The sequence below is a fragment of the Cnephaeus nilssonii genome (assembly GCF_951640355.1).
Source record: "Cnephaeus nilssonii genome assembly, chromosome: 11".
Taxonomy (NCBI): domain Eukaryota; kingdom Metazoa; phylum Chordata; class Mammalia; order Chiroptera; family Vespertilionidae; genus Cnephaeus; species Cnephaeus nilssonii.
The window spans coordinates 74598962-74614054 of NC_137082.1; the positions used below are offsets into that span (position 1 = coordinate 74598962).

General features: G+C 47.1%; 1 protein-coding gene across 1 annotated transcript in view; it reads left to right on the forward strand.

Moving 5' to 3' along the window:
* The window catches only part of MOCOS (molybdenum cofactor sulfurase), a 43387-nt gene that overhangs the window by 26569 nt on the left and 1725 nt on the right, over window positions 1-15093 (forward strand). Inside the window, exons 10-14 of the mRNA XM_079784097.1 lie at window positions 1050-1128; window positions 3772-3896; window positions 8998-9103; window positions 11480-11618; window positions 14769-14873. Coding sequence (XP_079640223.1) covers window positions 1050-1128; window positions 3772-3896; window positions 8998-9103; window positions 11480-11618; window positions 14769-14873 — 554 coding nt within the window. The remainder of the gene's footprint in view (window positions 1-1049; window positions 1129-3771; window positions 3897-8997; window positions 9104-11479; window positions 11619-14768; window positions 14874-15093) is intronic.

The window sequence follows — 15093 nt, forward strand, 5'->3', positions numbered from 1 at the left end:
GGAAGATATCCTTCTTTATTACTGATTTGAATAGAATAGTTCTAAGGTCTCAAAAATAAAAATGATGCTTACTGATTTGATTTACCAGGTTAAGTAGTTCTTTTCTTATTTAGCCAAAAATTTTGTCGTGAGTAATAGTCATTTCTTATTGAATGCTTTTTTTGCATCTGTTGGTTATATTTTTCTCCTATATTCTATGAGTGTGATGTCTTACATTAGCAGACTGTCCAGTACTGAAGTATTCTTGCATTCTTGGGGGAGAGAAAACACTAGTTGGCAATGATTTGTTGATACATTTGGATTGCTGATGTTTTTTTTTAGTATCTTTATACCTATTTTTATTAGTGAAATTGATATATTACTTCTTTTATTGTACTTTTCTTGTTCAAGTTCAGGTACCCAGGATAATAATACACAAAAAGACTTGAGTGGATTATTTCACTTTCTACTCTCTGAGTAGTGTATACATCAGTGTTAATTAATGTTATTCTTTAACCTGTTACATACAGGTGTTATATACTCCTTTATATGTATGATGTATTTATAACAATTAAAAAATAGCTTCTCAACCCCATTGACATAACAGACTCTTTGAAGTAATGATGATTGGTGCAGGAATCTAATTTGATGCTGACTCTGAGGTGCTACTGATAGCTGACACTCTATGCTGATATCTTTGCAGAATGAGTCTTCACGCCTGCCTGCCTATTTTTAAAGAATTTTAGGTAGCTTAGCGAACAATGACCTTGGGATGTGGAGTCATCCAGAGGTAGAGAAAACTTCCAAAGGAATTTACAGTGTTCCAGGGACTGTGGATGTGGCTGCCCACTGCAGGATCCCCTGCTAAATACGCTCAGTGCACAGCCGTTGGGCACTGATCAGGCTGAAGAGAATCTGTGTTAGAAGATTTCCAAGACCCAGACACTTACTTGATTCAACCAGTTTCCAGGGTCATTAAGATTCTTGTAAATTTCATAATAAGGGACTTCAACTTACATAGTTGTTCTTTTTGCTTGGTAATACGTTTGTCTCTAACCTTTGCTCATCAGGAATGGAGCCCATAGAGGTGCCTCTTGAGGAAAACGGTGAATGGGCTCAGATTTGCCAGAGCAAGGTCTGTGCGGACAGGTGAGACTGCAGCAGGGGAAAACCTCAGGTCCACCTGCAGGGGGCAGGAGGGGACGAGTCCTCTGCTGAGTCCTCCATCTCACCCGCTGCCACTCCCCATGGCGCACTCCACTCACCACCCTGGCTCCCTCTCAGGGCTTTGCACTCCTGTTTCCTCTGCTTGGAATGCTCTTCTCCTGTTTATACCTCCAGGGGGCTCGCTCCCTCACCTCCATCGGTCTCACTGCCACCTGGTCTCTGCTGAAAAGCACCTTTCTCAGAGGGGCACCTGGCCTCCCACAGAATCAGCCCTCCCTCACTGCTTGCCTGGCTGCATTCTTCTCCTTAGCATGGACTGTTACCCAACCTTTATCTTTAGTCCCTCCCGCTGATGCCGACTGGGGAGAGCAGGGCTCAGTCTGTGCTGCTTCCTGCAGAGCCTGAAACAGGCTGTGGGGGCGGCATGGTGAGCGAGGAACCGTTCAGAGGAGGCATGGAGGGGCTGGGGTGGGGTGGCTGCTGTAGAGTGGTGAGGGTAGGGACCTGATTCGTATTTTGAAAAGACTGGCTATGGGTGTAGAATAGTTGGAAGCTGGTGAGGGTGCAAGTGAGAAGGCCAGCTGAGACAAGACAAGGGGAAACCAGGTGGGTGTCAAATATATATCCTGGAGGTAGACCACCTGAACCAGTTGATGGATGGGATGTGGAGCCTGAGGGTAAGGGGATGTCATGTCCCTCAGGTTGTATAACTTTCAGGTGATAACCCATAAATTATATTTCATATAGTTGTGGATTATTGCCTCATCTGAGTTACTGATGAAAAATCATTGGCTAAATTCTAGGAAATGTGGATAATGAGATGGAATGCAATAAGAGCATTTCTATTTTTTTTATGAATGTTTATAAATCTATTTATTGAATATATTGACTATCTAAGTCTAATATGGGCCCCAAAACATGTGCAGGAGCAAATTTTCTGATTGTGGAAACCTACCTAGCCCATCTGATACCCCAACCAATTTACTCCCCAATACTAAAACAGTTAACTGTAACAGTGCACTAGGATTTATATAGAGAAGGCTTTTAAACTGCTAATTGTCTATTAGTTGACACAATAAGCTCATTAGTGGGTGTTTGTGCTCAGTCGATGGTGATGGTGATACTGCACAGTATGGCATTGACTGCATTTACTTCTGCACTGCCTCATTGTGTAAATCGCGAAATGACATGTGAAGTAATAAAGCTGTATCTAAATTGGGCTCACATGTGTAGGGCCCCTGGGTCTCACTGGGTGATGAAGGGCTGCACCTCAGAAAAGGTATGCCGGTGTAGTGTGATGATCCTGCTGGGCGTGGCTCAGCGCCGTGGGCACCGGGCCATCCTGGAGCCGAGAGCGAGCACAGTGGGCATCCTTCCACCGCGCTCGTGCCAGGAAATGTTCACCGGAACACACAACTGAGGGCATCGAGTCTCGGGTAAGCATTTTTGCCCGTCACCGCTGTAAATCTCAGAGAAACAGAGCCATTTAGGAGCACCTGCAGTCACTTCCCCGGCTCGTCCCTGGTTGTGCCTTTCATTTAGCTGCATCTGAGGGGGATGCCCTTTTTCTGGGTAATAAAGCTTTCAGGTAGGTAGGAACTGTGAGGACTTAATAGAATGAAAATGGAATCAGTGCAATCTCTCAAAGCACCAGAGAGAATGTGCTGCAAAGTGAGGTTTCCTTCTTCTCTTCCCTTTCTAGAAAAGAAAGGCAACTATTTTTCCAAGTAAAAATTAAAGATAAGATAGGTTTTCAATAATAGCGGTCTTATAATCCCAGGGTAACATACTAGCAATTTTTCCTTATTAATTCTGATGATGTACAGATTAAAAAACTTTAAAATTTGGAATTCTATTTAAAAATTCTAGAAGATTGCAGAGTTGTTTTTTTTTTTTAAATCAATAAATGTACTTACATTGGTGATTTATAGGCACAGTGGTGTTCTTTCACAAACCAAACATGTCAGCCCATGAGGGATGGCTGCGAGAGGAAAGACTATAGGCAGGCCCATAGGAAAACACCAAGACATATGTCTGGGTGCGAGGGCTTCTTAGAGCAAGAAGCTCTGGAAAGTCCCAGATTCCAAGGTTGTTTTCTCAGTGGCTACAACTTAAAGAAGGTTTTTCAAGAGGAACTTCTAAACTCTTTTATCTGATCTTAAAGCTTTGCACAAGCCCAGGTCTCAGGTCTTGCTGTGCCTTGGAAAGCTCCCTGCAGCTTCCTAAGCACGCCTGCCACTCTAGGCTTCCTTCTGGCTGGGGCTCAATGATTATTATAAAACTAGAGGCCCGGTGCACAAAATTCGTGCACTTGGCAGGGTCCCCCTCAGCCCAGCCTGTTTAGGAGCCACCGCCACTGTACGTGCCAACCATGAGCCCAGCTTCTGGCTGAGCAGTGCTCCCCCTGTGGGAGCTCACTGATCACCAGGGGGCAGCTCCTGCATTGAGCGTCTGCCCCCTGGTGGTCAGTGCGCATCATAACGACCGGTCATTCTGCCATTCGGTCCATTTGCATATTAGCCTTTTATTATATAGGATATTATATTACTTTTTGCCATTTAGATTGTTATTAAATAATATGATACAACATTCACCTTTCCTTTTTTTTTTTTTTTTTTTGGTCAGGGTAAATACTTATGATTGTGGAGAAAAAATTTCAAGTTGGTTGTCAAGATTTTTGGGCCGTCCGTGTCATTTGATCAAACAAAGTTCGGACTTTCAAAGAAACGCGAAGAAGAGCCGTGGCAAAGGTATGGCGTTCGGGATTGTTCTCAGGGCACAGGAACTCGGGCTTACCTTTGCATGTGCCCAGGTCAGCCCGTGACGTGGAGTCACAGGGCACCTTGCTCACGCACAGAAAGTGGAGTGGCCCGCCTTCGGCAGAAAGGAACCTGTGGCCCCAGGTCAGCAGGACCCAGGTGTTGCCTCCTGAGAACCCTGAGAAGCCGGGGTGGGCTCCCAGACCACCGCTTTGCCTCTTCTCAGGCCTTTGCCTCAGCCACGCGTATTTAGAAGCACACTTCCATTTTGTTAAATGAAAACATTGGTAGCTTGAGAAGCCCTCAGAAGACCCGGGTTTCTAGTCTTGGCTCCATCTCCACATGGCGTGAGACCTTGGCAAATCCTTGGTGCCTCAACTTCTGTTGACCTCAGCTACTTAGTCTTGAACACTTTTGACAGTTTTCCTGCCAAAAGCTGCCATTAGGATGAAGTGAGACAGCAGAGAAGAAAGTGCTTTGAGTGTTAACAGCATCATAGGGGAGGAACGGACCATTTTCAGGCGTCCGTTTAATTTTGTCTTCTCAGGGGAGCCTTGCCTGACTTCTCTCCATAGGACCTAAGCCCTCGCCTGAGCTTCCCCAGCTCCCTTCGCTGTTTTATTTTTCTCTGTGGCACTGTCCACCTCCTCTAGGCCATGCCTTTGGCTGATGCTGTATATGTCCGGCCTTCTCTCTACTGGACCATAAGCTCTGTGAGGGCGGGGACTTTCGTCTGCTTTGTTCAGTGCTGCATCCCCCATGCTTAGAACAGCACCTGGCAAATAGTAGTTGCTCAGTAAATACTAGATGAAGGAAGGCATGGGTCATTGATGCATTTCTGGTTTGTGCAGGGATGATCTGCCCTAGTGATTCGCTCTCAGAGAGACTGGCTTGTAAACCCAAATAGCATTTTGATCATATGGGGACCAGTACTGGGGTCTTGGGACCTGCACAGGTGAACCTATCAACCCCTGAAAATGTATGATGGAGAGAAGAGCCAAAGGATGTAATCTACTCAGACCTTTACAAGTTCTGACAATTTTTCATGTCATGAGCTATTCAAGAATTTGAGTTGCTATGTGATGGAGAAGGGGAATAGATGTATGCTCATTTTTCGAGGAGGTGAGCTGGTGGTGTCTGGGCATGGGTTAGCTCAGAGACATGATTAAACGGGAGAGAAATGGGCATTTTCATGAGACACACAAGGAGTGGGATTCGTCAGGACCTGTGCCACCCTTATACATGATCTTATTTAATACGTTCCAGTTACTCATAACGCTTTCTGTTTACTTGGGGCCTAGCTGGGTCCTCAGGAGGCTGGCTGAGATTATTAAGCAATGGTCGTGGGCCTTCAGTTTAGAGGCACCGACTCACCAGCAGACGGCGACACTACAGTAAAGGTCTGTGACTCACCTGCAGTGAGTCACGGAGGGCTTCAGGGAAGAGGTGAGTTTGGAGCTGCATCTTAACAGGAGAGTAGGCGTTTTCTAGGCAGAGAGAGGTGGGAAGGTTACCTGGGAGCAGCATGGCAGGGCGTGGAATTTCATGGGCTCAGAGAAGGGTTTAGGAAGGTTGGATGTGGCTCAGGGATAAATGGGGCAGAGCTGGGCTGAAGGGATGGATGTGCAGCTGAGGAGTCAGGAAGTGCTAGCTTGTGGTTGTGGGAACTCCCTGAAGAATTCGAAGCTCTGGAGTTTCGTGATGCTGTGTGTATTAGAAAGACACTCCTGGCAAGGTATGGAGGCGGCATTGGAGAGGGAGAGGGGGGAAGGGGGTAGGCAGGAGATGGCTATGACTGTCCTAGTGGGACATGGAGCCTGGCTGAGGCAAAGGTGGGCACAGGGAGAACGCTGTCTCCTGCACTGGACAGACAGGACCAGGGAGTGTCAGCTTGTGACTATTTCCGCTCAAGGATGCCATTTATGGAGGCGAAATCTCTGACGGTCCAGGTCTCAGGTCTTCAAACATATTTGCATTGGTACACCTTAGAAGAATTTTTTTAAAGCTACATGACCTCCTCCTACATTTTTCCATTGTCATCTAAATTTTAAAAACGAGTTAAAAGGAGAATTCAAGCTGGCTGCAGAATAGGTGGAAGGTACACTCACCTCCTCCCAGGACCAAACTGGAATTGCAACTAAATTATAAAACCATCAACCTGGATAAGCAACTGAAGACTAGCTGAACAGAAGTCTTATAACCAAGGATTTACAGAAGAAGCCACAAGGAGACTGGTAGGAAGGATGGAGACACGGAAAGGGCTGGCCCCGTGAGCACCAGGGTTGGTGGCTGAGATTCCGGAGGGATGTCTCAGCTGCAGAGGTTCCCCCGAGAAGCCTGGGGTCTCAACCACATGTTGGGCTTCCTAGCCCAGAGCACCAGCGCCAGGAAGAGGCACCATGTGACATCTGGCTATGACAAGCAGCTGGGATTCTGCCCTCTAAGGAAAGACAGAAGTCTGCTAGAGACACAGGTGCCCTCTTAAAGAGCCAGCACTCAAAAATCTGGGTCGCAGCCACTCACCCTGGGCTCTGGCAGAGGGAGTGCAGAGCAGAGCAGAGTCCTGTGAGAAGAGATGGTGTTGGTGGCTCCGGGAGAGAGCCGAAGGGACAGCCACCAGGATCCCTGTGCTGAGACTTGCTCCGACACCACAGATGTCATCTTCCTTGGGTGGAGCATTCCCCTCCTTGAAGTCAGCCTGGGGGAATGCAGCAGCCCCACCTTCTGAACTCCCTGTTCCCCCCCACCCTGCTGGGCTCTCACGGGGCTGAGGAGTCAGCTGCCTGGGCCAGGGTGTAGAGGTCTGAGCTATTTCTAGCAAATTATAAATGTGATCATTTAAATGAAAACTCGTAGATCATCCTTTTAAACATTAGTGAGTGGACTCTCAATACCATAGTGATTTGATTCCATGAATATTCATTATATATACACACACACACAAACTGTCTTTTAATGGTCAGAAATTTTCTATCTTTCTTTTTTCTTCTTCAACTTATATTTCCATTCTACTTCTTTAATGGGGTTGTATCTCAGTGTTATATATTTTATGCTTGAAAATCTTTCCTTGATCACCCTATCATATTTACTAAAATGAAGATGCTATATAAATTGGAACGTATAAACATTTGTAGAGTTTACTGTGATCATAAGAGTCCGTGTTAGGAAATTTCTTATAGGTTGAATTATCACAATTTTTAATAGTATACAGTTGATCAAAGCAACAACTACATATTATAAATTTCCAACGATAGTGAAAACACTGTTGAAAACAAACCTCTTCATGAGATGGCTGGGCTGCCCGCCATTAATTCCCATATTAATGAATAACTGCCACCTATGACCAGCTTAGCTGGTGCTCAGCCTTGGTTCTCTTCTGAAAAGTCTTATCTGAGTGAATAAAGAGCTGGGGATGAAAGGCGTTTGGTTGACCTGCTGTCACTCAAACCTTTTTCTGAGACACAGGGATCTCACATTAAGATCACTTTAATCATGTCACTTGACAACTTAATCAGGTGTGACAGCTTTGTGGAGAGCAAAGAATGGGAACCCATCTGACCTACAGGCGAGTTTTGAATGGGCTTTTGTTTGCCGCCATGGAGACTGTTAGCCCCCAGGGGCAGGGTGCCCACAAGAGGTGCAACCTTCCCTCTGCAAAGCGGGAGAAAGGCCTTTTGTGGAGGGGCTGGGGTGCGCCCCCTTCTCTGACAGAGCCTTTGTAGCAAAGAGGGCATTTGGAAGTGGAGGGTCTGGAAGGTGATTCTCTTAGAAGTATCCTTTCTTGTGTATTCCGGGGTCCTCAGACCCGGTTTGCAGGGAGCTCACTAGGCTTTGGCCCAGCCAACCCTTTCCATCAACATCTTGGATAAAGACAGCCATGGTGTGCCCCGCACGGAGGTGGAAGCTGGGCCACAGGCTGCCAGCAGTGCTGGGCACATTTCACACTTCCTTTCACTCTTTTACTTTCCCTTTCAGTAGTTTTAAACTTGTATTATTTATTTCTGAAGTCAATTATTTCCCACTTTCCCAAGGGCAAAAACCAGCTTTTCCCTAATTCAGAAGAGCTTCTTGGGCCTGTGGACTCATTGAGGCCCTGCCCCACCTGCTGCCCATCCCTCCTCCTCTGAATGTCGCCTCCAAGTCTGTGCTGGAAGTTTCACTGCAGCATTTTATTATTATTACTTTTCAGAGAAGTAGTGGAGTATTCTATGAGCTCATTTTCTTTTTGTTTTTGAGAGGTTTGAGCCAATTTAAGACAGTTTGCACTATTTCAAGGGCACCACTTTTTCACTTGTAGATATAGTCTCTATTTTTAAAACATGACGGTCAATGGAGCACAATTCATTTGCAGTCCAAGAAAGCAGCTCTTCTTTTATTTTACTTTAAAAAATTTAAAATTTAATTTCATTAAAAATTTTTAATTGAGGTTAATTGCCATATAACATAGTAGTTTCAGGTGTACTCCACTACTTATCTGGATTCAATATTTGTATATATCGTGAAGTTATCACCACAATAAGCCTAGTTAACATCCATCACCACACCCAGTTACAAAATGTTTTTTCTTGTAATGAGAATTTTAAAGATTTATTCTTCTAGCAATTTCAACTATGCGATACAGTATTATTAACTCTAGTCACCATGCTGTACATTACATCCCAGGATTTATTTATTTTATCACTGAATGTTTGTCTCTTTTGACCCCCCTACCCCCCTCAGAAATTTTGCTTACCTCCACTCTTTGCCTCGGGCAACCACCAATTTGTTTTCTGTATCTGGGAGATTGTTTCAGTCCGTAGGTTGACGCTCTATCCACTGAGCCAAACCAGTCAGGGCAAGCTTTTGTTCTTTAGATTCCACATATAAGTGAGATCTTATGGTATTTGTCTTTCTCAGTCTCACTTAGTTCACTTAATATAATGCCCTCTAGGTCCACCCACGCATCATAAGCGGCAAGATTTCCTTCTATTTATGGCTGAATCATATTCCATTGTATATACATGTACCACATCTTCTTTACCCAGTCGTCCACCTGTGAACTCTTAGGTTGTTTCCAGATCTCTTCTTTTAAATACTCACTCCCTCCCTCCAGGGCAGTCTGCTGGTGCTCAAGCCACTCTTTCTCTGGTGAACGAGGCCCAGTATCTACTGATAAACACATCCAGTGTTTTGGAACTTCAGCAGCAATTACACGCCAGGTAAGAAAGATCCTTTTACTATTTGCTGTTTACCTCGGGAATAACATAGAGGTGTAACCACTTGCCCTGCAAGTAGCCTGGCACCTACCTGGGGAGAGAGTTCCCGGAGTCCTGGAGTCCAGACTCTTCATGAGACCAGAGAAATCACAAGGCCCTTTAGGGAAGTCCCCATGAATCTTTCTGAGGGTTCTCTTTGGTCTTCCAATGTCCTTCTTGATGCCCTCAAGATGCTTAGTAGAGAACCCCAATTCTCATTTTTTAGTCACTCCATTTCTTATCATTTGCTATAATGGAATTTCTACCAACTTGATCTAATTTCATTGCCCACCCTCCCACTGTCTTCTGTCCCTGAGGATCCTTGCTCTACTTCCGCAGTCCTCGTGAGGGAAAAGAAGAGTGGCTAGAAAGCGTTTACAGTTGTGATTGTAGATGTGACTTGTTGATACCACCAGACAGAACCGGCACCCCTGCCTGTCCACTCCCGCCCAGTGCTCTCCCAAGGGCCCTGGCAGTAGTGAGAGGTCAGCAGCTCTACAAGGGGTCTTGGTTGGTCCAACCTCCCTCGTTGTTTAGAGGAAGTTGCTCTAATTTCCTCTAGGTCATCAGACAATTAGGGGGGAAATCACTGTTATGAGAGAGCTGGACTGCTCATTCCTAGTCCACCGGACAGAGAGAGGTGTGCACACGCCTGTCAGCACCTGAGCCAGGGCTCCTGTGCCTCTCACGTGCCACATGCCCCCGTGCATCTGTGTGCACACTTGCAGAAATACACAAGTCCAGCGTAATAACTGCGGCAAAGCTAGACTGTTTGAAGGATAGTCATTGGCAAAATCATACAACACTGTTCCCTTGCCATGGCCTACGTCACCCTCATGGGAGTAGAAGTGTGACACGGCTGGTACTCGGTGTTCACCGAGTTTTAGCTGCACTAAGTGACCCTCCTTTCCAGGTACCCAGAGCGCTGGAGGAAGCAGGTCTGCGATTTCCTGGGGTTCTTGGTATAGAAAGATAGGAGGGGAGACAGGCTTGCTGCAACCCTGGTTCCTACCAGGAGGGACCCACGCTTCCAACCAGTTGGTTTAGTGCACGGGGATGGGTGAGACAGGTGAGCAAAGGTAAGAGGAACAGTCCCAGGGCTAATACCTGGGACGCTCCCTGGGACCCTGGTTGGTGTATCTCTGGCCGCTGCCATGTACATGTTGACAGGGCAGCTTTTGGACATAACACTTTCCCTTTTATAAAGCACAGAAGGAAGGTTTATAACCAGGAGGGCAAATCCACAATAAAAGGATTTTAGGATTGGCAAGTGCTAACCCTCTCATTTTGGATGAGAAAACTGTGGTCCTCATAGGTCATGGGAGTTGTTTGGTTAGAAGCAAAGCTAGACTTGCCCACTGCTCCCAACATTCCGCCCGCCACTCACTGTTGGAAGGGGCCTGGGACACAGCCGTGGACCCCTCCCTCCCCCAGAGCCTTTCTGTCCTGTCTCCAGGGAAAACTCCCGTCATACCCAAGGATTTCTCCCAACTTAATTTTAAAAAATATTTTTGGTGAAGTACAACAAAGTGCGAAATCCTAAGTCCACAGCTCAGTGAACTTTACTGGTGGGACATGCCATATAAGTACCCGAGGTCAAGTGGAGAACATTTCTAGTACCTCAGAGAGCTGCCTCTACCCCTCTTGGCCAACCCCACTGAAGGTCACCAGTGTCCGGGCTTCCAGCATAGTCAGTTCCCTGTTCTTAAACTCAGCGTGATGGCATAAAGCAGTGTGCTTGTTTGTCAAGCTTTCAGATGCTGTTTTAGTGCTTTCTCCCTTGGGGGAGGGGTGCAGGGAGGTGCAGAGAGCCATTTTACAGGGCCTCCTGGCAGTACACAAAGCCTTTACACAAGAATTAGGAAAATAGCCTATGCTAGTTAATTGCAAACAGAATGGAAGTTAGGAAATAAATACCAACCACGTTGCTTTACGATGTTTTGATATTGCCAGAGAGTGTGATGTCTTGGTAAGTAAGCTTGACACTCTTTCAATGCCGTATCCTGACTCACCTTGCAGAACTGGTATTTTCTCAGTTCGTTTACTCAACCTCTGTTCACCTGGTTTCCAAAATCCTCCACGTCTGACACAAAGACCTACTCACCCTTTGCACCACATCTTGTGGGCCTCTCCCCGACGTGGGACCATATCCCAACGGAGACCACTGAGATCTAACACGTCGGTGCCGCTTGGCCTGTAAAAGCGTGTTCTGGCCATCCAGGCCTCAGGCCAGAGCACATTCGATGAAGTCAGGTTTTGAGTGGTAGAATCATTGAATTGCTACAACGGCGTCAATATCCACACCCCCACCTCTCTCCCTTTTTGGTCTGTCTTCCACAGTGATGAGAACGGAAGGGAGGAATTATTCCCAATGAGAGATCTCATCTCACGTTTCCGGGCCAATATTATTACCAGTGGAGCAAGTGCTTTTGAAGAGGAGAAATGGGAGGAGATTTCAATTGGTTCCTTGCATTTCCAGGTGAGTTCTGGGAAGTTCTGTCATCCCTCCTTAAGGGCTGCTAAGGGAGACCGAATCCGAGGCCAGGATGGTGGCAGGTGGGAAGCCCTCAGCAGGAGGGTGTGTGACATCTGTGTTCTGCACTGCCCCTTGGAACAACCCACCCTTTCTCCCCACCAGCGTGAGAGAGAATGTGCCCCATGCAGGTGATGGAGAGCTCAGTGCAGGCCTCCCCGCCCCTCTCTCCCCCCCCCGCCCGCCCCGTCATTATGTCTAGGCTTAAATTCTGTTTTCTTGGAATACTGTGTCTCTGAGAAGTTCGTCCTGCTGAACTTAGTGGGCTTTTGGCCGTCTGAAGCTTGTGGAGGAGGACCTCAGATGGCTAGTGGTCCATCAGCGCAATGGCTGCTGCGCCTTCTCTCCGCGCTCCAGCTTCTTGCCTTGCTGGGAGGACCTTGCAGTCAGAGGCAAAGCTACCGGATGCCCCCTCTCCCTAGGCTTCGGGAGCATAAGGCACCCCCCGCCCCCACCATCCCCTGCGGGGGCCTGATGCGGCGGGGATCTCCCTTTTCCGTGTCCCGCACGGCAAGAGAGATGAACAAACCAGTTCTAAATGGAGGCGGCCAGGGATTGAGAAATATTAGAAATTAAGAAAACAAGACACAGAAATAGATTCATGGAGCTGGGAGCCTGGGTGGATCTTTCTGTGCCTGGCTGAGGCCACAGAACTGATCCAGACTGCAAAGCTGAGGCTTTATTTATAATCAGGGACAAACAAGGCAATTGACAATGTTCTTGTAAGTTTCACTTGTTTTGGCAGCACTTCCTGCCCCCCCCCCCCCCCCCCCCACAGCCCACTAGCTACCCAGGAAAGATCTAGGGATCAGTTACAGGATCAAGCTTAATTATGCTTAGAGGACTGTGCCCTTCCAAGCTTGGGACTTGTTTGTGACTTTGCCAGCAGGTCAGTCCGAGGCTTAACCCTATAACCGCTTCCTACAATCCCCCAGACCTGAGCCATTCTCTCCTAACTCGCCAGCCTCTCCAAGCTCATCAGCCCGCCCCACTGCCTGTCATACCCACCTTCTCTCCATTCCCTAACAAGCAAGCTTCCTGCTTCAGGGCCTTCGCCCATGCTGTCCCTCTGCCTCGCACGTTCTTTCAGCAGCTACTGCAGGGTCTCAGCTCAGATGCCCCCTCCTGGAAAGGATGTTCCTGACCCACCACGTGGCAAGCTCTGCACAGCGCCCGCTCATTCCTTCAGAGCATACAAGGCTGGGACCAAGTCTGTTTTGTTCCCTACCATATCTCTAGGGCCTAGAACAGCCCTGGCCTGAGTCAGTGCTCAATAATTGTCGAGGTACTGAATGGACAGGAAAGGTAAGGAATAGCTAGGGGCAGAGGGATGGGTCATCTGCCCTGCATGTGCCAGTTCTTCAGTGGGGCCTGAGACCCCGTTAATAATAGCAGTGTTAGCAGCCAGTTGTATAAAGTATCTCGGGGCTTCTCATGCTATCGTCATGACAGTTTCCACGTCTGAGGACGACGGAGTGCCAGGCCTGTGCTCGGCTTCTTGGAAATAGTATTTGGACTCCTTATCCAGTCCAGCTAAGGAGCTGGGTGGGAAATGAGGCCTGGCGAGGTCACGGTCTGCCGAGCGCCCCAAGGTAAATACCGGGCAGAACTCCTTCATGGCGCGCCTGCTGCTTGTGAGGCCTGGATCTTGACTTTGGTACCACAGTGAGGTGGTGTTTCCTCTGGCTTAATGCCCAACAGCCAGAATAGGAGTGATAGAGAGAGGCCAAAGCACACCCAGATTTAGCTGAGTGTTTCTATTTCAGTACTCACTTTGTGCTTGCCCACGTGCGAGCAGAGGAGAAAGTGGTTATGAGATAATCAAGTGCCCACATACCTTTCCTTTTCTTTTTCATTGATTTCAGAGAGAGGAAGTGAGAGGGAGAGAGAGAGAGGAACATCAATGAGAGAGAAATAGCAATCGGCTGCCTTCTGCTCGCCCCCCTACTGGGGATCAAGCCTGCATCCCAGGCATGTGCCCTGACTGGGAATCAAACCAGCAACCTCCTGGTTCATGGGACGATGTTCAACCAACTGAATCATACCAGCCAGGCACCTTTGTACCTTTCCTGTGTGCAGTGAAAGAGCATCTTGTCACTGCTAACCTGCATTCTTTCTTTTTTTAACGTTAACATTTATGGGGAATTTTTCTTTCTATAAAAGCAATTCGTGCTCATGGTGGACCATCCAGAATTGAAGTATGACCCCTGTTAAGAAGCTGTGTACTGTGTTTTATGTAGTGTGTGTATGTGTACATATGTACATATATAAAGTACACACAGATACAAGAATACACATGTAATTTGGATTGAGCACTGTCCCATGCACCAAGAGGTCACTGATTTGATTCCTGGTCAGGCCTGGGTTGCGGGCTCAATTCCCAGTAGGGGGCGTGCAGGAGGCAGCTGATCTATGTTTCTAACTCTCCCTCTGCCTTCCTCTCTCTCTTAAAAAAATCAATAACAACATATTTAAAACACACACATACACCAAAAAACCCTGCATGATATATGTCATATTTGTAGTGTGGTTGGCGTAACCATTCTTCTCTACTGCCATATTTCCCCTAGTATAAACAATGTGAGAAATATCCTTGTACATGAATCTGTGCTTGTACTTCTGATTCCTTTCTTGTGTTGAATTTCTGGTAGTGAAATTGCTGGGTCTGAGGACATGGACACACTCAGGTTCTTTCTGATGACTTCCTCACAGAGACTCAGGGCCGTGTCTGTGGCTGTTAATTTCCCCCGGTTAGTCCTCCCATCAGTTAGTTCACTTCTGCCTGAGGTGTCTCCAGCTTTCCCCGATAACCACCTAGATTCGCAACCACTCTTGTTTCTCTGCAAAGCCCCAAAGCAGCAACCTTTCAGCTGAGAAACAACTACGGATTGACTCCCCAGTGGCATTGCGAAGGGGTGCCACTTTCTGGCTCCTTACAGTTAAGAGTAGAATACCAAGCATCTCTCTGTAAGTCTGACATTGGCCCGGGGATGGCCTTTTACAACCCAAATCCTCTGGATCCAGAGTCATCCCTGCAGAGTTGGGGGGTCTGGTCACTTTCATGGCAATGCTGTCTTTTCTGTCCTCGCCTCCCAGGTTTTGGGGCCTTGTCACAGATGCCAGATGATTTGCATTGACCAGCAAACTGGGCAACGAAACCAAGATGTTTTCCAAAAGCTTTCAGAGAGTCGAGAGAGAAAGGTAAGAATGATTGCAAAGTATGGCACCCCATTTTAAGATCCTGGCGTGTTTATCTACTCCAGAACTATATCCCTCGTAGCGCTGAGTAATTCTTAGAAGCAGGAAACATTCAAAGGCTGTTGGGCTACCATTAAGGTTCTGACTTCATCTGTGGCACCATCTTATCTTTCCTTTCTGTCTGTATCTTCCCTTTTATGGGGCTCTTATTATGTGTATTTTT